At 32.8% G+C, this 27,067-nt stretch overlaps 1 protein-coding gene across 7 annotated transcripts in view; it reads left to right on the top strand.

Moving 5' to 3' along the window:
- LOC143177589 (spondin-1) overlaps window positions 1-27,067 on the top strand; it is a 219,721-nt gene that overhangs the window by 111,201 nt on the left and 81,453 nt on the right. For 3 of the 7 annotated variants that reach the window (XM_076375617.1, XM_076375622.1, XM_076375623.1), the window contains exons 8-11: window positions 1,698-1,923; window positions 7,326-7,494; window positions 13,609-14,002; window positions 23,794-24,010. In XM_076375617.1, coding sequence (XP_076231732.1) covers window positions 1,698-1,923; window positions 7,326-7,494; window positions 13,609-14,002; window positions 23,794-24,010 — 1,006 coding nt within the window. The remainder of the gene's footprint in view (window positions 1-1,697; window positions 1,924-7,325; window positions 7,495-13,608; window positions 14,003-23,793; window positions 24,011-27,067) is intronic. The other 4 variants (XM_076375624.1, XM_076375621.1, XM_076375619.1 and 1 more) reach the window with 4 other exon arrangements.

The raw sequence follows: 27,067 nt of genomic DNA, 5'->3' as shown, positions 1-27,067 counted from the left end.
TTCAAGGAGTAACTTCTCATAATTTTTTTTAGTAATGAATAAATAATTAATTTAAAAAAAATACTTAATATTTTTTTTTGTGTATCTCCAAAACCGGGGGGGTGCAAGCGCACCCCCTTGCACCCCCCTCCCGGCGCTCATGGCCATCCTTGTTGATACATACAAACCTTTGTTCTTCGAATCAGAGAATTGCGTACTGATATTACAATGCTTTGTTGTTTTAATTTCTATAAAACCAGTATTAATTCTTCTAGCTGCAGAAGATTTATAGCGTTTTCTGCGTATACTAACTCTTTCGTGTGACTCGATAAATAGCTTAGCATTCGAGAAACTAAAGTCTCATAATACGGTAACATCATTCTATAACGCTATGATTCGATGAATAAGAATTTGTATATGTATATCAACAAGGATGACACTTTCAACAATTTATTCTGTAATGTAAATATGAAACAATACAATTATTAATAAAAAAATTGTCAAGTGCACGCATACTAGACGAATCTTTAAATTCAATTTTCCTGAAAACTAAGCGTCTTATAAAAAAAATTGTATTTTTATATTTTTTCGGCTTACATATTTCTACAAGTGATAGAATCACCTCCTTCCCGGTTATATGTACCACGCGTTCTCCCACACCTTGTATCAGAGTTGAGCATTATTCGTAGGATCTTCGAATGAGAATTATGAATAAAATGAAATTATTCTAAAACAACAGATAATTTTTTATTCGAATAAAAACTTATTCAAATAACTTCTCAAATAAGTTATTAAACATTTTGCAACGATATTTACATATGCTATCACTGCTTAGTCCGGAATGTTATTCGCCGCGGAGCTATCAACGAATAAAGTTCAAAAAGTTATTCGTTAGTTACGAATAAATCTGTACTGTCATCCGTTATCGTGAATAAACTGTGTCACTTTGTTTGGCTTTTTCTTATACTTTATTCTAAATAAAATATGCCTAACCCTACCTTGCCATAGTTAGAATTTAATGGTATCCTGAAAAATGGTGGTTGAATATCTGCGGATGATAGTTAATTTCTAATGACAGGTCCTAGGTTCGATACACAGTATGCAAAGAAAGAACTTTTTTTTAAATATGTAAATTGCACGTAATATTATTTCAGAAATATTATATTTTTCTTATACAAATTTTTATTTATAAATTCATATGTAACTTATATATTTGTATTTTTACAAGCGACCTCAAAAAATTGGACTGTACTAACTGTTGTAAAGATGTTACGTATATTACTTGTACACGGTTAAATTGTTATTTCTATCACTAATTTTCAAATTTTCATCAAAATTATTATGTCCCAGGTAAAATATTAAAACAGCCTTATTTATAGATTTACTAATATAGATTATATATAGATTTATTAAAAATTACAAAAATAATAAAAGCTTTGAACCCTGCTAGCTTTGAATCAATTTTCAGAAATATTTTATGGTAGAGAGAAATAATAAAATATAAATAAAAATAAAATAAAAATATTCTATAGTAGATGCTAGGACTTGTGATTTTGCTAATTATAAGCAACAATTAGAAACAGATGAAACCGATAGATTTAATTATGAGAGTACGAAACTAATAAAAATGCAATAAGTAATAAAACATAATCTTGGATTGAATTATTGCTTTTAAAGTGTCAACTGTATCCAAAATAAACATTATCGACGGTTTTCAGTCACCAGATTCGCCAACGGAACCACAAGAGCCCATCCGGCGTATAACTTCCAGCTTCCCAGACGATTCGAGATCTCCCTTTTACGATCCTTCCGGTCTGGATATGAAACCTCTTGCCAAGCTTTACTTAAACCGACAGAGGCTTTACGAGAAGACTTGCGACGATCCGTCAGTGGATGTGGTTGACCCAGGTGCTTCTTCCATAACTTCTCCTCCTCGCAAAAATAGCAAGTATTGCTTTTTATTATGACTTTTTTATTTTTTACTGTGATCATGGAGATTGAAGTTAAAAAATGTGTTTTTCGCAGAAGATAAGCTTACATTTTCAAATTACATATTTTCTCGACAAACATTTATTATCTTCCACTTGAGATCTTCATGTCATAGTTGCTTTACTTAACTGCTTTAAGAGATGTTCAAGATAACTAAATATCGCAGGAAGTTGAGGTAAACAACGCTTGAAATTACTCTCTGTCTTTGATTACGCTTTTGCACTTTATACGTTTATTTTTAGAATTTTTAGAATTCTTTGATGATGAATAATAAAAAGTACAAGTATCGATGATCATATGACAATTGATTAAATTACTTATCTCTTTAAATTATTATATTTATCTGTGTGTTGTTGTAGTTGTTTTTAATTGTAACTGTTGTTAGCATATTATTATTATTATTAACACATTATTACGTATATTTCGTTGTCAAGATAATTGTTATCGTTGTATAAGAAGCATATTTCAAAAATATCGCTTGTCAAAAAACATGTTGAGAAATACTATTTATTCGTTTCCTTAGGAACGTTGTATAGATTCTACGTTCATGATATGCAAAAGAGGCAAGCTAAAATTACAAACACAAAAACTAAAACTTGTATGAAACGTATAAGGAAACTTCCTTTTTTTAAAAAGTTTGTAGGGTTGTGGGAAACATCGAGAAAAAAAATTAGGCAATTTTTATTATTGACCATAATTGAATTCTTTAGTTTTCCTGTATGTACATATATCTTCAAAATTAGAGTAGGTATAAAAAATGGATAGAATAAGAATTTAATCATTTTTTATGCTTGAGAAAGCGATACTATCAAAACGATAAAAATTTTTTTAACAAGAAAATCGGTACTGTCACTTGAAAAAATTTGAATTTTCGGAAATTTGTTACATTAGGGACGATCTCACTGATTTCGATGACCTTGTCATCGAAACATGTTGTCAAGGTCAACATTCTGAACAATTTTGCCCGTGTATGTAAGCGTCATTCAGCTTTAGTTTCCGAGATATTCGCGAAAGTGTATTTAATACTCAATATATATTTTGCTGCTTGCAACATGAATGTTATGGTCATTTTTGCACAACGATGTCAGGGATTTTAATGATATTGAAATATACTATAGTCTATGTGCACATAAGTCATTTAAATCATCATTTTAATAATTTCAAAATTACTTAAGAAAAGTTTACAATTTTTGTTGATTTTTATGACAACTGCCATCGTGTTTGTATTTATATCTCTGAAACTATTAAAGATACTTTCATCGTTTATTCAATTAATCTAGTAGAATGTATACATCTGAATAAATTTTTTTCGTATTTCGAAAAAGATTTTTTCAAATTAAAAGGAAATACAAATATTTTTATTTTACAAATATGAAACCCGCTTTAAGGGAAGAGAACACTAACATTCTGAAATCTGAAAATATTTGTGATATATGGAATTCCTCTTAAGGGAAGGAAGTAGGTTTGACATAAAGCCCTTATGTCAGTCTGGACTCAATTTTAATCATTAGTTTTCATAGAATTTACATTACGTTACAAAAATCAAGCGTAACTTACAAATTGTTTTTGTGCAAAGTGAGTGATGCCACAGTTTCCAGGTTTTGCAGCGAAGAAGGGTCCATAGTAAAGTAAAAAATTGTAAAAAAATTGAAGTTTCTGTCTCATACTTTTTAAATTCAAAATTATTGAATTCATTAAATGTCAAAAGTACAAAATTTGATCAAAATTTTGAGAAAAAGCAAGCACAGCGCAAAAAGTTTTGCAGATTTCTTCATGCCGATGCACAATTTTTTTGGTCTCATGTTACGCTTGAAGCATGCTAAGCCGCAAGAAAATTGGATCAACAGTTTTGCGCAAGGAACATTAAATGTATTAAAAAACTAAGTTTTGAGATAAATGCATTTTAAATGTGAAGAGTAAATTCCAGACCATTTTATCTTTCTGTATGGTCTAAAATCCAGCTGGTATTGGCACTTTGACCTTTAGTGAAAATAAACAATGTCAAAGTCACGGAGTTAATTTGGATGTCTCAAAACACTAGCCAGTTGGTTGAACTTACTCAAAGAGCTAAATAATAGAAAAATATATCGAAAAATGAATGAAAAAATTTCGGTTTTCGACTCTTTCGCAGGGTTTTGGGAAAATAGGTTATTCTGGTAGAAGGGCAACACTGAATGTCAAATCATGTTGTATATGGTTAAACAAGGGTTCAGACTTGCCAAAAATGCAAAAAAAATTCTTAAAAATGGTCGAAAATCGCGATTTTTTCAGCGTTCTCTTCCCTTAAACGTCAACAAATTTAATAAAAATATATTCGTATTCTTTGGTCCCTCCCTTTTCGATTCCAATTGTTTAATTCGCGGATGCTCAAAAACTGCAATTAGAATACATCGGCAAATGTCACGGCGTGCCCGGAATTAGACAAGTGCTAGCAGTTTAATTTACACTAATTACAATTTTTAAGTTTCCTCGAATTAAAAAATTGGAATCGAAATGGGAAACACCAGCGAGCGGCAGTTACATGTATAGAGAAAAATGGTTCAGATTATTGACCTTGACAACATATTTCAAGGTCATCAAAATCTGCGAGGTCGTCCTTAATATAAATACCGAATTTTCTCTTTTACTGAAAAGTATACATACAGGGTGTCCCAGAACTGATAGTATAAGCATAAAGGAGGTGATTCTACATGAAAAAATAAGTCGAAAATATAGAATAATTTTTGATATTATGCTTTGTCTTCAAAAAAATTGAATTTGAATTATAGGGCAAACACTCTCAATCTGACTACTGACTGTTTCTACGGTACATTAGAAGTACACCCCTTTTCTCCGTTTACCCCTCAAACGTCTAAAACTATGATTCGGCACACTTGTTCTCGGTCAAAATTCACCGTCAGTTTTCTTGAAAATGAAGCGTGATATCAGAAATTTTAATTCTACTTCTTCGTCTTAGTTTTTTATCTAGAATCACAGCTTTTCCAGTTATATCACCAATTTTGAAATACCCTGTATGTTAATATATAATTACACTTACTTTACTATAATCGGAAACATACAATTATAGTTTCTTATTTTCATTTTCTAGCTATTAATATCTTTGAAGCTATATCTTTTCTATGAATAAGGAATTAATAGATGACATAGATGATTTACTTTCTTATGATTTGCATTTTATATTGCATCGTACTTCGGATTACGAGGTAGTTAATGGCACTACATAGTTTATAGCTTTGTAGATTATTTAGTTTGATGCATTATAAATTTCATAACAAGTACAATAATAGCATGGTACAGTTATTTAGTCAACAAAATAAATAAATCAAGTTATATTATTTTTCTATTTAAGACAAAGAATTTCTTGAAATGTTTATTTATATCATCGAAGAGATATGTTTAAATAGAGAGTATCCCAAAACTGGTGGTACAAGTGGAAAAGAACTGATTCTTCAAGAATTGATGAAAAAATAAGTCGAAAATGTAGAACAAATTTGTTGATATCACGTTCTGTTTTCAAGAAGATTGACTTCGAATTTTAACCGGTACAAGTGTACTAGACTACAATTTTAAGGTTTATTCACACATAGCGATACCGTGACCGTACCGTGTCGTGGTCGTGCCATGATGACTAGACCTATCCGGACCGTATTTTTCAGTGTTTTTGAATTAGTAAAATCCAAAAATAATCAGAATTATATCATATTTGGTACCATTTTCATCAGAAAAACAGCAGAAATCGATCGGTGACATTTCTGTGAAAATCTAATAAGAAACATAGAATTTAGAATTTTTACTACCAGAAGAGCTATTGCTGTCTTTGTCCTTAGAAGTGAAGTACTTGAGGCGTGAGGTCCCTCGCTGTGCGGTATTCGATCCGTGTATTCGAATAGTCATAAAAAAAGGTCCCCTGCGGCCGATTTCGAGGGACCTGCAGTGAAAAAGCAAATATTTTTTGCCAAGAAAACCTAACAGTAACGGTACAGATACGGTTCGGGCGCGGCCGACAAAATACGGATTAATATGAACCGTCCATTCGAAAACAAGGAAACAATATTTTTACCGCTGGTATTGAGCGCGATTTTACGGTACGTGGACGGTTCGAGCAGGGGCGGAAAAAAGTGCGAACCGCTGTATTCCAAAGCTAGAGAACGATACTTTTTAGCACTGTCATGGACTGCACTGTGCTGTCACGGTACGGCTATGTGTGAATTCTCCTTTAGGCATTTGAGGGATAAACGCGTAAATGGGGAGAAGGGAATGCTTCTAGGGTTCACCGTAGAAATCTTAGGCTATATGTACAGGGTGTATAAAAATTATATGTCACGACCACCATAGCGTGATTCTACACCTTATGATCGGTGAAGATCCGTTAAAAAAATTTCCCGCAAAATTGTCCTTATCTAACTTTTTTAAGGTTTTAAAGGTCAAATTTTTTTTATGATTGCATTCTGTACTACTTATTGAGAAGATAAAAAGTGTCAAAAGAACCATAGTTCGGAACTCAATCGTTCTCTCAAAAAACGCTATTAAAGTTTATTGGACCTATTTATTTACCATGTCTAACAAGAGCCGCATATCTACGATTTTTACGGACTTGCCTCTTGATTGAACTATGTCAAGTTATATCACGATACAGGCGTCACATCATTTACTTTATGCATGATAGTACTCCTCCTTATTATAGTCGACCAGTTCGTCAATTTTTGGATGAAATGTTACCATGAAATGTGCCCATACGTTAATGGTCCCCATTGCTTCGTTATAACATGTTATCTATATAAGTTTTGAAAACATTAGAATAAAGTGAGTTTAGTTTAGTTTAGTGAGTTCGATAATGGTCGAACCTTTAACATCGTTTTTTGAGAGAACGATTGAGTTCCGAACTATGGTTCCTTTGACACTTTTTATCCTCTCGATGAGTAGAACATGATGCAATCATAAAAAAAATTTGATCTTTGAAACCTTAAAAAAGTCAGTTAAGGACAATTTTGCGGGAAGTTTTTTTAACAGATGTAGAATCACGTTATGGTGGTCGTGACATATAATTTCTATACACTCTGTACTATAAAAATTGCCTTTAATTTTTTATTCTCTCTTGTAGATACGTTCTAGGCCAAAAAATCTATATGTTTTAATCCTGTCTTGATGGAATGTCTTTTTATAAATTATTAAGAAATTGACGAACAATTTCTACATTAATACGCAATTTTAGAACTTTGAACAAATTCTAACGTGCACTTACACAAAGCATCATATTGTAAAGCTCTTATTGGTGACATTCACGCAAGCAGAATATAAACGCATCAGTTTCTGGTACCTGATGCTGACAAGCAATATAATTTCTGACATGTACGCAGAAGCCTGTAGGGTAACACCGTGGGGTCCTTGGACTGCTTGTTCCGTGACATGCGGTCGTGGCAACCAACTCAGGCAAAGGCATTACCGTGACGAAGCTGCTGCGATACAAAACAAGTGCAATACTACGTTAACTGACAGGGCAACGTGTTATGGGAAAAGTCCTCACTGGTGAGCATATCATTTTACTACGATACAATTTTACTATATTAATTAAATAGTAAGCAAAATAAATGAAGTATTACTTACTTCAAGCAATTCAAATGAAATGATCAATACCGTATTATTTCGATCGATAACAAGGTTTATCGGCTTTCAATAGAGGTGTAGAACTTCCCCAAAATATAAGGATCAGGACGGGACGGAATTCTGAAAATTTCAAGATATCCGAATACGTTCGAGATTCTCGAACATTTCGAGAACACAAATGCTACTTCAGTATTCGTTTCGTTAAATATTGTCAGGGTTTTTAGAGGTGTGCAAGAAACCGAAAACATAGTTGATAATTATTTTGAAGATCAGGTCGTTAAGATCAGGCCTTGAAAGTATGTATGGATTACGTTACTTGATAATGTTAATATTCTCGAAAATGTTAGATTCTTAAAAATTTTGAAGATTTCCAAGTCTTGAGAATCCGAATTTTGTTTGGAGTTCAACTTAGATGAGTACAATTATGATTTCAAATATTCCACCTTGTAAGTAAATATAATCAAAACTTAGGTTCTTAAGATTTTTTACATTCTTGAGATTGAGAATCCAGAAACTTTTTGACTTAGAGAAATTTTTTCTTCTTTCTCATATCCTTAAAATTATTACACTTGCCAAAAATTTGAGTTTATTATTCGTGGAGGGGGAATATCCCTCCCTACTTTTCGAGATATGCTCGAATAAAATTATAATACATAGGGAGAGCATTCTCCAAAAGAGGAAGCGTTCTCCCCTTTATCACGTTTACAGTTTGACCACTTTATTGTGTTTCATTTTTTAAAAATACCGCAAATGTTTGGTTTTAAATGCTGTCCGGCGTTAGTAGAACCCCTCTTACATACCTTTAAGTCCTTATCCTGAAAATAATTATCATCTAGTTTCGATTTCATATCTTCGGATTCTCGTAGAAGTAAATTGAATGTCATGGCATGGTTGATATCACTTGTTATTGTATTATAAACTCTTGAATATTGTTTTTAATTACAAATTACATCAACTTAAAAGAATGCAAAAATTTATGAAAATATGTAAGTACTGGAAGTGTAATCAATACTGATTATAAAAAATAGTACTTAACTTTTAAGTTCTTCTTTCACAAAGTCTTTGAAGTGGAATAACCGAATTAAATTCTTAACTATCTATGAATCGAAGACGTTAGGAGCGTGATTAGATAAACTCGTTCGGAAGTTTATGATCCAGATGCATGTAAACTGTTAGAAATTAGATTCAGCATTATGTCATTGTACTGATACTTGGTACTGTACTACTAGCTTATTAAAATTTTGGAGAACCTATGTTCGCTAGAACTGTTGGAAAACTGACTGTGTCGAGATGATATTACATGGACGACGTCTGTGTCAAGGTTCATTTGAAATTCAAATGACAGACAAACAGAGATAGAACAGTTATCAAAATGATCGAATCTTACTACCTGACAATTTTTCTACCAAAGAAAATAGATGATACTTTTAGAATTGCTCAATTCATCAATCGCAGACTTATAAAAGACAGACAGAATCAATCATAGTATGTAATAATGCTGTTATGCATTATTATTACTTTGTTTATTTTCTTTGATTTTGCAGATAGAAATTTTTATATTTCTATTGTGCAAAATACAACATTTAAAATCAATTTTTGAATAACTTGTTACTGCCGAAATATACAAAATATACAAAATTTAAATATACAAAATCTAAATATACAAAAGAACATTATTTAAAATATAAGCACCCTTTTAGTGGCTAATTTTGTTATTTTCAATTATCTGTTCATAGTTTGGTCTCTTTAATTTAGTCCAGAACAAAATTCCTTGTAGCCAACAAGGTCAAGTGAAGTCTTTTGATCCCATTCCAATAATCCTAGTAAAGGATGAAACCTAATTCATCCTTCCTTGGACGCTTGGTGGTTGCTTGTGGGTGAATGGTCATTCGCAGTATCCTTAATAGCCTTTGTTTGGAAAGGGAGTGGGGTTTCCGAACCCCTCTGGTACACTAAATGTTCATAGTTAGGTAGGGTTTCAAAGGGTGGATTGTGCATGAGGTATTCCCTTGAAATCTCGCCTAGAATAAACTTCCTTGAAGGTAGAAGGTTATGTGATGTTATCCAAAATCTCCTGATTGATTCCATTGCGATGAAGTCAATTCGTGCATAGCTACTACTAGAGGTAGGCCCCAGTACCCCAATAAACTTGCCTTTAAAGTAAAACGTGACTCTTGTTCCCGTTGTTACACTTTCAACCGAAGCACTTTAAACAGCAGCGATCATGTCTGTCAAAAAAGTTTTGGGTACCAAAAGGCTACCATGGAAAAACATATACATGTATAAAATTGACAACATAAAAGAATACATATGTAGATATAAAAGATAGGAGAGAATCGTGCAATACCGACTGTTCTAACTTTTTTGTCATATTTTAGACTAGAGCTAGTAAAATTAAAATTTTTAGACGATAATTTGTAATATAAACGGAACTCGGGAGAATAATACGTTTGTGAAATTTAATAATAAAAATTGATAAATCACAAAAATTAAAAAGTTATAGTTTGCAAGAAATGAAAAACTATTATCTAATATCAAAAAGCTATTTAATTAGTAGATTTTTGGGTCTAAATCTTTAATAATGTTAAGAAAAATACATTCAAATGTTAGAATAGCATTTAAACGTTTACATACATCCCGAGTAAAACAATGTTTTTTTGCCCCCCACTTACTAATAAATGTATATACACGCAAGAAAAGCAAAAGAAACAAAAGAAAAGCAAACTCTAGTTTGCAGAAAGGGGAATTATAGGGAAACTACAAGTATTAATATGTACATGTTACTATATATACATGTATAAATATCTACTTACTTATCATACGCTATAAATGTCATAAAGCTTTAACTACGTAACAATTAGCCATCAATGTGGTCTAACCGTTAACCGTCACGTAGCGCGATCACCCCTCTAATCGCAATCGCGGATCGTGCAGCATCGTATTTTTCGAATATCAGTGTAACGATTTGTGGGCGATGGCACTCCAAATGTATGTATTCACTGTTTTCCTTTGCCATTTTTGTACAGTATTATTATACTCATTTAAACGTTTTCATGTATCTGGACTCTTTTTCGTGCGACTTAATGTTCCTTTGGTTAATATAAATATTTTACATTGAAGACTGTGACAACGTTCACGTTACTGGCCTTGGCCATCGACTCTTGAGTGGACTCTCATTTTAATACATTTAACTAATTTTCAGTATCAGAGAATTTATTTTATGATAATCTTGAATTCTGAAGTACAATTAATTCTGAATCAGAAAGGGTTAATTCGATAAGAGCAGTATTTTCCAGACTAAATTGCGTTGCGTTAACTTTCCAAATGAAGATCTTTATCTTCCCACCTAATAGCAAAATATACATGTGCACATGTGCACATGTGAGTGCCCGTACCCAAAAAGTTTAAGCGTGCTTAACACTGTCTGTCAGTCTTTCATCAGTTGCTATACCCTTATTAAAGTACATTTCTTACTTGCGGGTCATTTTCAACAACCTCTTGCGAATGAGACGGTTTGGAACGTGAGTATGAGCTTAAACAGAAGGTTTAAAGAGCACGTGATGGAAAATTGACATGTACTGAAAGATTACGTTACAGAGTCTATATTACCATACATCTACACAGTTATTCGTTGTATATTTTAAAATTTAAACAATATAAAGGAAAGTGTAGAAAATCAGTGTTGCAAAAGCAAATTATGAATTGAACCACTTCTTTGGTAAAATAGACAGAAAGAAAGTTCGTTTAACTTCTTTCTATAAAATCTAATTCTCAGTAAAACTAATTCGAAACGTTTTTTTAAATTGTTACGAACTATGAATATACATATATGTATATGTATATGAGAAAATTCAGGTAATTATAAGAGGTAAATATCATTATTTATGTACCAATTCTGCTCTAAATCTAGTACTATCTTAAGATGAGAATATTAAATTTAGATATAAAGTTTCATCGAAATTCATTCAGCCGTTTGAATGTAATTGGGTTAATAAACATACAAAGTTTTTAAAAAAAGCTCTTTTTTCAACAGTCAAAACGTAACCAGATGGTCTTTAAATAAGTTTTTCTGCAACAAAAATTTTTCGAAACTTTCTTTCATTAGAATACTTTTCTAAGTTAGAAAATGAAAATATCCGGGCAATCGATATGGCTCGCGCGAGGTGTGTGCCGCTTGCCGCTTGCCAGCGATTGTGATTTGAACATTTCAAAGAGTGAGAGAGTGCGCATTAGGTTCCACCTTCTCCGAAGCTGTTCGAAGCTGCCCGAAGCACCGAGCTCACAGATAAGCAGCCCGTGCATTAGCATGCGTAGTGGAGGGAGTAATTCTCAATATTTGCGTTTTCAGTCTTGCAACATAAGGAGATACAATTCCACTCTGGCATGAGGTTCCGATAGCACGAGTATCTGGAGGTAGCTTTAACTCCTTAACCGGACGTCACACGAACCCCCACCTTTTAGTCGATGGAAAGCCGCTCTTCTGTTGACACTGTAGCTTTGCTTAGGAAGTCATATCTGTAAGCTTATTGAACTTAAACGGCAACACGAACTTATAATACTTTAACCTTCGGTCGGCTGACCTTCAGCCACGACGTAAGACGTCGACCCTGGGTCTTTTTGGACCCATACCAATTGTTTGCGTGTATTCGGCTTTGTCGCGACACACGTGCGTAGGTACATTCTTGTGCGTGCAGCTACTACGTCTTCGACGGCAATTTAATGGCGTGTTATTGCACTTGTAATTGTGATACACAGGTGTCCTTTATTGATGTTCTCTTGTAGAGAGTTACAACGAATCTCACGAATTTCTAAAAATGCACCTCGCTCTCAGCCTCCGTGTGGGTGGAGCCAGTTTTCTTGGCGGAAAATTTGGGACCTAATTGGTGGTCACACTTAAGGCGTAACTTGTTTTCGTCGCCGAGTCCTGCAGGAGAGGGATGAAATTCTCCCAAGAAATCTCGGTTACGTCAGCAAGCTGTGAGCTTGTCCAGACCACATACAAGGACGGCGAGCCCGTCCATTTTTGTCAATGAGCTTTCGACAGGCAATCCTAATTGTAGGCCCAACTTTCTCGTTATTTATTGCCCTTTTCCGCTTACGACGGAACACCAATATACAGGGTGTAACAATATTTTAAGGAGTAGTAGGAGACCTCAAATGGGGCAAAATTTGATACAAAACGTCCCATAGCATAGTGTCCGATCTGCTTCCGTTTTGCAGTAATAATCCTTCAGAGTTAACATGTCTATATAGTGAACTACAGATATATTAAGAAAGAGCAACAGAAGAAGAAAGTCTGAATACGTTTTATTGTATCTCTTACCGTTTAATATTTATAAAACTTTAAAGATCAAAAATGCTTACGGAAAAGAACGTAGGTAACAAGCATATAGTGTAACCCCAAAGACTGCCGGCAGCCGGCTGTTCAAGATTGATCCAGTGATCGACAGAGCAGGGACCGTTTATAATATGAGTCTCATTGAGGGACTATCTATGAGGGTCTTAACACATGTTAAGGGTTTCCGAAACAAACACAATCTTCTCAAGCAACGGAATTCTCTAGGTTAACGAGCTCTTTCAATGTGTTTGTCTCGCCGATATGCACGGGCTACTCTCTGTTTCAGAACATAGTGCTAACTTTAAGGCATTATTACTGTAAAACGAAACCAGATCGGACATTATGTTATAGGACATTTTGTGATCCAATTGGGATATTCTACCGCCACTGAAAATATTAAAACGTATACATGTAACACTCTGTCTACTTTAAAAATAGTTTTTCTACCAAAATGATATGTTACATTTAAAGGATGGTTAAACAATAATACGAATGCAAAATGTAGAAAACATTATTCTGTATTTGTGATTTGCAAAGTTTATACACAAAATAGTTGAATTAAATTTGACTCAAGGTCGATCGTCCGAGGGTTAAATATCTTTTTGCATAAGTATTAGCTGGTTGAAATGAAAAGATTTTATCTTTCCTCAAAAATCCTCAATCAGAAATTCTACAAACATTCCATTCTCTCGTTTCAGTAGCAGATCAGACCGCATTAGACCACTCTTGGACACCGAGATGTGCGCCCTGGATGAGTGGACCGAATGGAGTTCCTGCACAACAACTTGTGGCTCCGGTCACAGGACAAGATCTCGAAACTTCCGCGAGAAGAAGCATAGGAAGCAGTGCAAATCCATTCCCGACGGGCCAGACCTTCAGCAGACGATCGATTGTCAGAACGATCCGTGTCTTGACGATGATGCGGACGAGGTAAGAGAAGCATCTAACCAGGAGAAAGAGGAGGCGCAGGAGAATGATAACGATCAGGGCAATGATGAGGATCAGAATGATGATCAGGATCAGAACACGGGTGATGGAGAGGATTATGAGGGCGAGGAACCGGCGGTGATGGTAACCGAGGAATGGCTGCAGGTACAAAACTTCTGAATTTGCAAACGCCCATCATAAACTAAATAATTGTCATACAACATTTGTTTTATCGTTTAAACTTCTCGAAACACGCGCTTTTCTTATAAAGGCAAGATCCAACTGCTGTTTTTGCGCGACGTAACAAACTTGTTAACCACTTGAGCGAGTCGATTTTTACGAACTACCTCCTAAAAATCATCAAACTGCGCACTCAAATGTTAGCGCGCACGTCGGATTTAGAGAAAGGTACATGCGTAGTCTAAAAATCTTTCTTTGTGTTAGTTGGAACCAAATAAAGTAGTCGCTGGGTAATGTAGCAGAAACAAGGTTTTCACACCTCACTCTACATGAGATGCTGAAACACGGAAGTATATTGGTGATAAATGTTGTATTATCGAGAAGTTCATTTTAATTTTTGGGATGAACGAATAGATATGAACTAGTGTGCATACACCAAGTTTCACATTTGATGGTGTTATATATTCGTTACTTCATTATACAAGGACTACAGTTATATTGCCTATTATTGATAAAAATGATTTATCACTTATGCGGTCAATGAAAACTTTTCTAAACAAGATGTTCTAAAATATATGGGAATAACGTCATGGGTAAATTCAATACACTAAAATGAGAAAAGAAATTCATATAAACATATATGCGATTTGATCTTATTTTCAAATTATATCTGTGTTTGTATCATACTAGTTCAATTATCTTCACAGAAATAGTTCGAGATAAGTACTTTCGGCTCGAAGACTTCTAAACGCTTCATCGTAGATCTTCTCACCTATTCGAAACTATCAGGTATTTTTCGAATTTACTGACAACTCTCTTGAATACGTTATCGTAGTTCCTGACCATTATTTACTGGTGTGTTGTAAACTAAACATTTTAGCTATTCCTAAAAGTACAAATCCGAAGAATTTAAGCCTGACGATCAAAGTAACCAGTTAATTAACTTTCTGTGATTAATCTATTTATTTGATAATCGCTTATTTAAACACTGGCTTCGTGGTCGACTAAAATGAGGTGGAGTATCATCGTGTATAAAACATACGTACGACCCACGATTTCAAGTGGCACGTCTTCCAATAATTCAACTAAATCTTCCTTTAAAAATTCTAGTTAACGCTAAGTTGATATTAATTCTTTATATACGTAATGGCAGGCAGATATTCATGTGTCCCCATTGATGAAAATTGTGAAAAGTAAGTATTCCGCCTTTAGAGATCTAAGATTCGTCAGTAAATAATACAGCCTTTAGGAATTGCTGGTCAATAGCACATATCTGTAGAAACCGGGTATAGAATGTTATACATGGAAGAAAATCAGTATGAAAAAGTTCTTGTACTCTTTAAACAGGATATGGTTTGAAATGGTCATCTTTTAATGTTTGCGATATCTGTATTTGTACGACATGTCATTACTAATCTAAATGTAAATGATCACAAAACTATATTACTATAGTAAAAATTTCCCACACGTGCTGTTATCACCAAGAGAGTGGTTTGACAAATCTAGGCTTGCTGGTCACACTTGTGAATTGTTGTTATTAATTATTGATACGTTATCAATTGTTTAATTACTGAACTTTTACAGATGTTTTAGCGGAACTGTATAACGGATACTGCATCTGTAAGAGTGTAGAAACGAAACAATTGATAGAGTTGTCAGAAATTAACAAAAATCAGCAGAGATGACTAATAAAAATAACACGTCAAGGAACAAATCAGTGGTCATTATTATTGCTGGAAGACAAAAACTGCTTTAACTGGAAAACAAGATGATATTGGATACATTTTTCTTTGAAGTTCTTTCTTAAGGAACGTGTTTTCACGCAAAATTAGCCGCGCATCCGGAGAATTCGCCTACGCGGTGTAGTTACAGCAGTGGGATCTTGCTTTAAAATAACAATAACTTCGACTGACATCACTGGATAAGCCGTAATCACGTGAAACAGGATCAAAATAATGTAGAGTAACAATTTGCAAGATATTTTGCAGCAATAATGCTTTAAAGTTAACATCCCTGGTACTGTTAACATGCGGAATTAACAGTTAAAGGATTATGTAATTTTACGATTACATTGAAAAGCAACAATAGAATAAAAAGGTCTTAATATATTATGTTACATTTCTTACGGTTTTAGTTTTATAAAACTTTAAATATCCGTGATCCATATCCTACAAACATTTCGGACATTTCTTTTGAAGCTTTACAAAATCTTAAGCCGTAAGAAATACAACAAAGTATATTTTGGTTGTATGATGTATGACTTTCTTCCTCTACTTCTGCTGTAATGTATCTATAAAATTACAGAATTTTCTGATTGTTTGTTTAGTATAGGTACAGGTATGTTAACTTTAAAGCATAAATGGAAGCAGAGTGGACATTATGTAAAGCCGGGTCTACACCAGCGAACAGTTCGCGAACACTATTCGTAAACAATGTTTGAAAATGATTCGCAACCTTTTTATCACCCTTACTTATTTTTTCTACGAACGCCAAGAACGAGCTCTGGTGTATTCGCATCTTCAGAAGTGAGTCTATATCTCAAAAGAAGATAAAGATTAAGAATGACTAAATTCCTCTGATGCTTCTTTTTTGAGTTATTAGTTAATAAAAGTACTTTTAAGAGCGCTTAAAATACAACTGACGCGGAAATTTATACTACTGCCTACACGCGTTAGTCAAGTCACTACGACTATACAAATTCAGTTTCGTCATTCTTCAATTTATTATGACTTATGACATAGACGATTATCCTCAAAATTTTCTGACACCTTTTGTCGTACACTCTGTACATTTAATTCTCTTAAACTGAAATTTTATTTATCTTATTTGTTCAAAACTTACCGTTCAGCGCGTATTTAGTTTCTATACAGAAACTTAAGCTTACTGCATGACAATTTTACAATAAATATCACAATCTATCATAAAGCAAATACGTATGTATGTATACCCAACTCAAATGATTTTGACCGCACTGACATTCTCTATCTCTTTCTTACGTGGGAGCCACTAAATCAGAAGGAGAGAAATAGAGACTGTTGGTGCGGCCAGAACTGATTGAATTGTTCGTATATATTATCATTCCTATATTGAAGTAGACCGTGACAGGTTTTACTACAGTATCAGAAGTAATGACTTTATCGAAGGAATAAAAAATAAAGAAGAAAGATACATGTAGTATCAGTGCCATTGTGTGAAAAAAGAAGAAATGTTGCGGTTTTGAAAAATAAAAAACACAAACATAGGTATCCTTATACGACGTTGATTCATAAATTCATGGAATTCAACCAATCATCAAAAATACATAACGATACATCTACCTTACTCAAATAACAAAATTAGATAGTAATAACAATGATACCAATATGGAAATTGTTTCTAATTAATTATCAATAGGACACACCTATTGCTTTTTTTGTCTCTAAAACAATTCCTATGAAAGGATTTATAAAAGCATTCGATAATATCGTACAATATCTCATCTGACAGCCGCGTATTGACATGATAGGATTATCGTTCTTATAGTCATATATGATCTGATCGTACAACAGATTGTATAAGAAATTATTAACCCGTAATTATTAATCTATAAACCCTGTTGAAGTTAAATTTATCAATAATAATTCTCATTTTATAACATGTTTGTTTTACTAATATTAACACCTTTCTATAATAATTAGATGACAATAATAAATACTAATCGGATGTTATACATATACATATGATGTAATTCATATTTTTCTTAAATATGTAGAGGAGAGTGAGAACAAAAGTAGCGGCAAATACTTCCAAAAAATTTGTTTTGTATAGTTATTTAATTAATTGGAGCTGAGCAATAACACAAATCGCAAGTGTCCAAGCTGAATTTGTGTATTTAGATCATTCAGATAAGTTTCTGTTATTTTGATTTTTTTGTTAATATTCATAATTAAACTATAAATATTAAGTCAACCATTTGTCAGAGCATTTTTAGATAATGTCTTTATAAATTCTTGTATTTGTTTTCAATAAATCTTTCGTAATTTATGTGGTATAACATTTCTATTCTGAAAAACGTGGGTGGAGATAAAAGTAGCGCTTCACTATGGAGACGAAAGTAACATGTTACATTTTGCGTCCACATGAAAGTTCAGCGTGTACACACTGGCAAGTGAAATAGCATGTATAGAATAGGGATTCTCCATATAACAATGCCAGTATACAGAATGCGTGAAAAATTGTAGTACAACCGACCAGGGGGTAATTCTATGTAAAAAAAATAAAGAGATGTGTTATAGAACTTTTTCATGCGGGGCTTCGTTTTCGAGAAAATTGAACTTGAAATTTATTTAACTACGCAATGCGATTTACTCATCATGTATTCCTATTACTGATTGTTCTTATCCGTACTAGTGTTTATAACCATTGATGATGATAAGGTCCTGTAGGGAATACTCAGATAGTTCGATGTCTGACAAAAGTCAAAGTTTATCAGACTGCGTAACAGTTCATTTCATTTCGTTTGTTGCAAATTATTAAGTTACGGCAATCGAGGTATTCTAATTGAAAGTATGTTGACATTTTATTCCCTTTGGGAGCTTGTGGAGGTAATACTTCTGTTGCAAGTACATGTTAGGCAGAAAAATTTCTTAATCGCCAACATCCGGATAGGAGAGTCATACAGAGAGTGGAGCAAACGACAGCTGAGATTGGCTCATTTGTATCATGTCATGAAAATCGTGGTCGTAGTCGCAAATTCTACAACAGCATTGAAAAAAGTGTCCTGTCATTATCAATGTTTATAAACATTAGCATGGTCATAGACAACCAGTAATAGAATATACGATAAGTAAATCGCATTGCGTAGTCGAGCAAACTTCAAATTCAATTTTCTCAAAAACAAAGCCTCAGATGAAAAAATTGAATACCAAATTTTTTCCTTACTTTTTTTACGTAGAATTACCCCCTGGCTGATTGTACTACGATTTTCCACCCACCCTGTATATCTGGTTTGTCTGAAGCCCTTCAGTAAAAGTTGTTTGAAAGAGAAATGGATCCAGTATCTAAATTATAAAGGTTGCTCTCATGAAGACTGCACTATATGTTATCTTCATTACGTCTGTCATAATTGTAATTTAGAGTAGATAAAAAATATCATTAAACCAATACAGGATACCAAATAAATGTACACACGAAATTGTACATACTGTTTATCTTTCGTTATTTAAAATATATTTCTCTTTATTGTTGCTTAAAGTATATTTACTTAAATGCTTCTTTCTATCGCTTTTTTATAATGAAATATTTTATTATTACATTGTAAAAAAATGTTTTTACTTCGTCTTTCTCGAAACTATTAATTTTTCTTTTGTTCTCATAGTATGTTATTTTCATTCCCATCCTCTAGAATGAATGTAGCAATGACAGAAACCGCGAAAACTGCCGTATCACTTTGATTGATTATCACATGATGCTAAAACGTGGGTCAAATGGTAGACCAATAAACACACTTTCTTAAGGCATACGCTTTGTTTAATATCTTTAAAAATTAAATGGTAATTGGCAACTAGTTAAATGTAAAAAATGTTACTTATATCCCCATTCTCCCCTACTACAAATATACAATTTATGGACTTGTGCTATAATTGTTATATAGAGTTTGAATTGGATTTTTAAAAATTTAAATACTATTGATAAAGATGTAACAACACACGCTATATTAACTAAATATTCATTCAGGGTTGCCTAACAAAAATGGGCAATCTCGTTCTATTATTAAGAGATATCTCTTACTTATTATATTAATTTTATCGAATTTTAGGAAATTAGTTTTCGACAAGATGAAGAAAATAAATGTGGTACATCCTACTTTAAAATTTGTTTGCTTTTATAACTAATCAAATGTTTATAACTAATCTAAATATTTAGAAAGTTTAAAGCTTAAATACTTAAAAGTAATTCTAATTTATTTATTAGACTTAAAAAGGAATATTTTTCGTAGAGTATTTTCACTTAAAAACCAAATTCGTGTTTCTCTCTACAGAGCCTCCATAAAGCGAAGATGACAAAATGCCAGTAGAGAATTTTTTATTGTTCCTTTGATTTTGTACACGCTTGGTCGTAACATTCTTCCTTGTTACAAAGAGGTACGTTGTTCCTTTTTGATTATCATTCTCTGATGTGTGTTCAGCCATGTGTAACCAGAGATCTGAAGTTATTCCTTCAAAGTAAAAAAGGTACTGAATGTCATAATGGAAGAATTTTAAAATTGCATTTCTTATAAGCAAATAAAATAATGAACACTAATTGTAAGAAGACATCAAAATATTTATTGTTTATTAAAAAGATACAGTAAACAAACTTCGAATGATTCTATCAACTATACAGGGTGTCCCAAATAAAGTGCGGGAATATAGCTTGTGCTCCGACACTGGTCGGTCGAGCGCTCGCTATCCGCGCTCTCTGATTGGTCGATGTTTTTCATTAATAACTCGTTAACAAAGGTTCAGAGGACATTTTTGCAAAGTAAAAAGTTGTTTAGCGCGGCTCTCGCACTTTGTTTGGGAGACCCTACGTAGTGTCTACATATGTACAATATAGAATGATAGTAATTTTATACTATATAAAATATAGTGTCTGTAAAAGGATTCTAAATGTATGAAATTAGTATTTCATACTAAAGATATGAAGTTAGTACTTCATACTAAATGTATGAAATAATATCCTGTATCCGTGATTTACGGCTCCACCAGAATATATCATTGTCTTATAAAAAGTATCATTTCACTCGATCCAATAATAAAAATCTCTAACGGTACTATCAAAAACATCTCAAGTGCAATTAATATTACATTCAGCCAACATAAAAAATGAAAAATATTCGACTGCATATTGTTTTGCTATTCATGGAAGTTATTTACAAAATATAGATTTTAATTTTCTTATAATAACTGTATGTACAATACTGGAATCATTACTAACGAACATCAAATCGTTCTAAATGTAACTGTGAATCATACCTGTACCATTTCTCGCAGATCCATCCATTGCACTGGCATCCTCACGTAAGTCAATTTAATCCATACAAAAGTTATAAACTATAATCCATTAATTTAAGGTTTAGAAATCACAAACCATTTTTTCGCATAGTACAGAAAAATGGAAAATTAGTACAAAATATAAAAAATATAGTTCATATTATTAAATACTATGGGATACAAATAAGAAAATGTACGTACACATAACTACAAATTCGAATTCCAAATACATTAGAAATAATAAAATTATTTCTATTAGAATTTTTTAATATTCTTCTGCAATTAGTATATTAATACTTGATTTAATTTTCTTTATTTTCTAAATGTACCTACGTTAAATGATCAAGTGAGCAAAACTGATATAATGTGTATCTTATGTTCTTTACATAAAGTCCAAAATATTAAACATTCAAAATACCTATTGTTTTGCTTGTATTCATCTGTACATCGATCAGACTTCAAGGAAATTTACTCGTTCGAAAAAACAAGATAAATTAATTAAACATAATTTACTAAAAGTAACATTTCTAAGTAAAATACTTCTGATGAAGTTTAAAGAAACTTTGAGCTAATTCAAAATGATTTTCACAATGATTCAAATGTTTCAATTTTGACATTCAAATGTCAAATTTCATTATGTGTTTCTAAAGGAAGGTAACTTGTGAACTAAGAATTTTCTATGAAACCTATTTGGCCATTTCTCTCCAACAAAATAACCAATCAGGATTCTTGATATTTCGACACCCGTTCTTATTTTATACTTAATGCGCTTCTTTAACTGATGACTATCCTATGAAATTTCCTCAAAGTCTAAATCTTGTCTGATGAATCGAAACCATCACTGATGTTACAATCACCTGACCCTTCAGATATTTTGAAAGTTATGACACGTCTAGTTCTCGTCGAAAACAACGTATGAAAGTTCTGCAGGAAACGCATAAAATGACTATTAAATTCAATCAACTATTTATGTAGCTACATAATTTGGATACTTGTGTCTTACAGTAGCTATAACATTATTTTCAGAACTTAAGTATAAAATATATAGATACTTTTATTTATTGAAGATTGAATACTGGTCGTTCGAATATTTTTGTAAATAGCTGTACATTCATTATTGTCCCCTGCAAAGAGTCATCGCAGAAGCATTTAAAGATGAATATTATTGAATACCATGAACCTCACTGCAGGATGCGCCTAACAGCCATATTAATTTCTTGACCATCCGTTTAATACAGTATATATTAATGAATTGAAAATCATTTTTGTTTGTCTTGTTCATCATCTCGTAGTACCATTTCTGATTTTATTTCTCAGTTTTTTATTAATTTATATCAAATACAATTTTTCACAAATGCAATACCTACTAATTTTCAGTAGATATACTACTATTTAATTTATTCACTATTATATGCAATATATTAAAATTTATTGCAGAAAGATCAATTTATATCTCTTACAACATTTCATAACATAAAATACTAAGTACTAATACTTCAGCACAATTACAAATATTTATGTATACTAATTTCTTCTGTTAGCTTTTAACCATTGGAAAGAGCTAGTAGCGTATGAAACATATTAATTCTTTGCACTTGTATGTTACAGTAAAATCACGTTTATACAAATCAGCAAGCATAGTTTCAGTTTCAGTTTCAGTATTTCAGTTTCGATCGATTATATTATTCTTTGTAAGCCACTAGTATATATGTTTGCACTTAATTTATTCAATAATATTTGTATGAATATGAATTGCAAGAGTATGAATTGAAAATGTACATAATAATATACAACTTCAATTCTAAAACACAAAATGTTTTAATAATAAAAATCATAAAAAAGTTACAAAAATACATCAAAGCAAAGACAAGTGGAAACTATAGGAGAATTGTATTTTAATTTCAATTGTATAAGTGGCTGTACATTGTCATAGCTAATTGTAAGTATATTTCCTTGATATTGTAAAGTCTTATCTTGGTTGAATTTCCAGTTTTATTCGAGATATGGTTAACTTTTTGGTTAATCATATCTGGTTCCTCATTTTCATCTACTTGAAAATATCACGATTGTACTTAAGACTTAGCACTACCTTTTCTTTTCAAAGATTTATTACATGACATATTATCGAGGTGTAGACACGCGGACTGTCCATTGTGAAGAACTGTACAGACTGTTCATCAAAATGGTATGCACGATTTTTCAAACACTTTTGATAATCTGACAAAAAAATGTATTTTACAAGAGTTAATCAGTTTTCGATCAGCTATAAATTGCAAAACTCTATATTATCAACAAATTTTTTCTATGAAAAATTAATGCTACCCTGCTTTTTTTGAATGACAGTGTATCTAATTTTGTTTGAATTGAGCCGTCACATTGAAATACCATGTTTGTGCTCGTCAGCACAAATAGAACATAATTTAATTTTAGCGAAATTGAAAATAAGATTTTAGATTTTGTTGAATTTTTATCCTTATACTGAGTAACAAAATTTTGCCTTGAATTTCTTTATTAAAATGGTTTGTATTATAAATTATCTCAACAAACAAGAGTCAATTCAAATGCTTCAATTTAAACAAGCTACCTCAAAATATTCAAGGCTCTAAAAGTAATTGATTTTTAAATCGACATTATACGTATAATGTTGTATGTATCTGTCGATACAAGCAAATTATGACCCAATACAAGTGCAAAGAGTTAATCAAGTAAAGTTGTCTCAACTACAGAAAATACAATTTTATGAATGATTCGTTCCCTGATTAGAAATGCCCCGAGGACCGATACACACAGTGGTCCCTGTGGTCCCCCTGCAGTTCTAGCTGCGGGCCTGGTGTTCAACTGAGGTCACGACTCATCAATCAAAATTGGAGCAGTTTGGGAGATGCAGACGACGACGTGAGTCTCGAGGAATGCAAGCTCCAGCAAGCTGCTTGCGTAGCCAATATTCCAACTTGCGATTTCTCAAAGGTAGAAGCAGAACGTAAGTCTAAAACGATAATTAGCTAAAACATGAAATAAAACATTTTCGAAATACTTATTCAGTTAACATACATGTTGACGTTGCAGTAAAAGTCATGAAATTTGTTGTCATGATTGTAAAAGTCACGATTTATTGTCAAAAGGAAACGTACTTCAACTACATGTTTCCTAATTACGTCGCGTTGTTGCCATGTGCGTACCGTCTAAATTTTATTCTAGAAAAGTATCTTGATTGAATTCTGCTAAACGGGATCCATTGCAGACGTTGGTCGAAAGAGGCACGAACTTTGTATGCATCTTAAATAATCTCGTATGTTAAGGAAGTAGACTAAGATATGGCAGAGATGTGACTTTACCGACAAAATTTGGGAAAGGTATGGGTTTATGAGAGCTAACTTTTCGTCATCATATGAGAAGCTTTTGAGCTGGGAAAGGGTTCATTAGAAAGAAGAAAATTCAACGGAGCGCGCTTTGGTCATGATTTCGTTCAGAATAATCTCTAAATTACATAAAATTGCTTGGATTCCACGGCTGTGAATAGTTGATTTTTGCTCTACTTTATAACATTCATATTACTAAATATCAGCAGAATCTCGTTAAATCATGACCAGAGTGCGCTCCATTATACTTTTTTTCGAATGAACCCTGCACCAAAGCTTCTCATATAAGGACGCGAAGTTAGCTCCCGTCAATCCATGTCTCAGTATTACTTTTTGCTGCGTTATCGATAAAACAGGGTAAAATAAGTGACAAATTTAGCCGAGCTTGTACAAACGAAGCGGCGCCTAATTAGGAAAGCTGCCGATGTGGAATCGGAAAATGTGATACCCAAATTGGAGACGTGCGTTACTGAAAATTTCCCCTTCCATTACACACACTACCGAACCAACTGCGTGTACGTGAACTCGGTATTTCAGCCACTTCAGACAGCTTCGGAAAGTCAAAAGAGAAGGCGATTTTAAAATAAAGCTTACTCTCTCCGCTCTTGAAACTCAAATGCTATCCAAGTCGCGGGCAAGGGGCACGAGCCATGCGCGATCTTTTGGATTGTCCAAATATTTTCACTTTCCAACTTACTCTATCCAATCTAGAAATTAAGTGATGATATTTTGTGAAATATCTCGTGCTAATGCGTATTCCTTGATAACAATTAAAAGAAATCAATACACAGACTGTAGCAGGATGTTTGATATAACCGGGAAGGCATATACGTATAAAATAATGACATTGGCATCGCTTATTATTTTATATAAGTATGAAGCCCGGGGATAGTCAAATACATATACAGTATGTCCCACGAAATCCTGAACAGTCGATTATTTGGTAACCTATTAAAGATACAAAAAAAGTTTTTATGTGAAATTGAATGGCAAGAGGGGGCTGATTTATTGGCCGTAACAATTTTTGTTTATCATTATTGTTTACAGAGATATGAAAGTTAAGTTTGGTTTTTTAAATGGGATTATATATTTTTTGTTTGATCAATAGATAGTGCATTTCAAGACGAATTCAGCAAACATTAACGTATACACCTTTTTTCAAATATTTTTTGATATATTACGCGTAAAAGTTTACTAATTTTCGGAACAAGAAAATCTGCGAGACCAGGAAGCACAGTAGGTGGTCTCGACTCTCGACCACACTTACAATGCTACGGGTTAACCCGTGCCTCTTGAAACCGATACAAAGAGACTGGGGTAGGAACGGCAAGCCTAAATTCTACACAATAGTTTTTTTCACAACCCTTTACCTTTACGGCATGCAGAAAAATATCGCCCATGTTTTAATAAAGAAATAAAGTTAATGGATAAAGCTAAAGCGTTTCTCGAACTTTGAAGTAATTAACAAATTGGCAATACATTTGAATGGAAAATACTTATGATGGCAAGATATTATGTACTACAAGAATTTAATAGAATTTGAATTTAAATTCGTACAAAAGGGGTAGAGAAACTTTTTCAGACGTGGATGGTATTACTACGGTGTATACAAAATTATTGTGTAGAATTTAGGACTGCCGTTCCTACCCCAGTCTCTTCGTATCAGTTTCAAGAGGCACGGTACGGTTTAACCCGTAGCATTTTAAGTGTGGTCGAGAGTCGAGACTTCCTACTGTGCTTCCTGGTCTCGCAGATTTTCTTATACCAAAAATCAGTAAACTTTTACGCGTAATATCTTAAAAACTATTTGAAAAAAGGTGTATACATTAATGTTTGCTGAATTCGTATTGAAACGTATTATCTATTGATCAAACAAAAAATATATAATCCCATTTAAAAAACCAAACTTAACTTTCATGTCTCTGTAAATAATAATGATAAAAAAAAATTGTTACGGCCAATAAATCAGCCCCCTCTTGCCATTCAATTTCACATAAAAACTTTGTTCGTATCTTTAATAGGTTACCAAATAATCGACTGTCCAGGATTTCGTGGGACATACTGTATATGTTAGATGAATCTGTAAATTCAATTTTCCTGAAAATTAAGTATCATGAACAAAGATTATGTTCTTTACTTTCAATTTCACCCAATCACTCTCTTCTCAGTTGTACTACACGCACTATCACATCCTGTATGTTGAGAAGTTAATAGCATCATCAAAATAAGGGGCTGGGTAATTGCGGATGATAGTTTGATTGTAAGTGACACATCCCAGATTCGATACGTAGTCTGAAAAGAACGTTTTCTTTTTTTTTTTTAAATAATTAATTGCATATAACAGTATTTTACAAATATTTTAATTTTTTTACACAAATTTGAATTCATAAGTACATATTTAACACATATATTTGAGCTTTTTTTTACATTTTTCTTTGTGTTTTATCGAGGAATTTTCACTGCTTAAATACAGTGTCGAAATACACAAAACACAACGTTTCCGCACATACATATGTAATCTGTTGCATTTGTTTTATCATATGCTGTGTGTAGGTGTGTGTGGTTGAGTGCATTGCACACAGTGGCTAGTCCTAACGTCAGACATGTTACTTTAATTCTCCGTAAAACCTACATACGTATTTATATGTATATATGTACTTACTTATGTATTATGTACA

The sequence above is a fragment of the Calliopsis andreniformis genome, chromosome 3, assembly GCF_051401765.1.
Source record: "Calliopsis andreniformis isolate RMS-2024a chromosome 3, iyCalAndr_principal, whole genome shotgun sequence".
In the NCBI taxonomy this organism is placed as follows: Eukaryota; Metazoa; Arthropoda; class Insecta; order Hymenoptera; family Andrenidae; genus Calliopsis; species Calliopsis andreniformis.
This window is presented reverse-complemented; position numbering and strand designations above follow the sequence as displayed.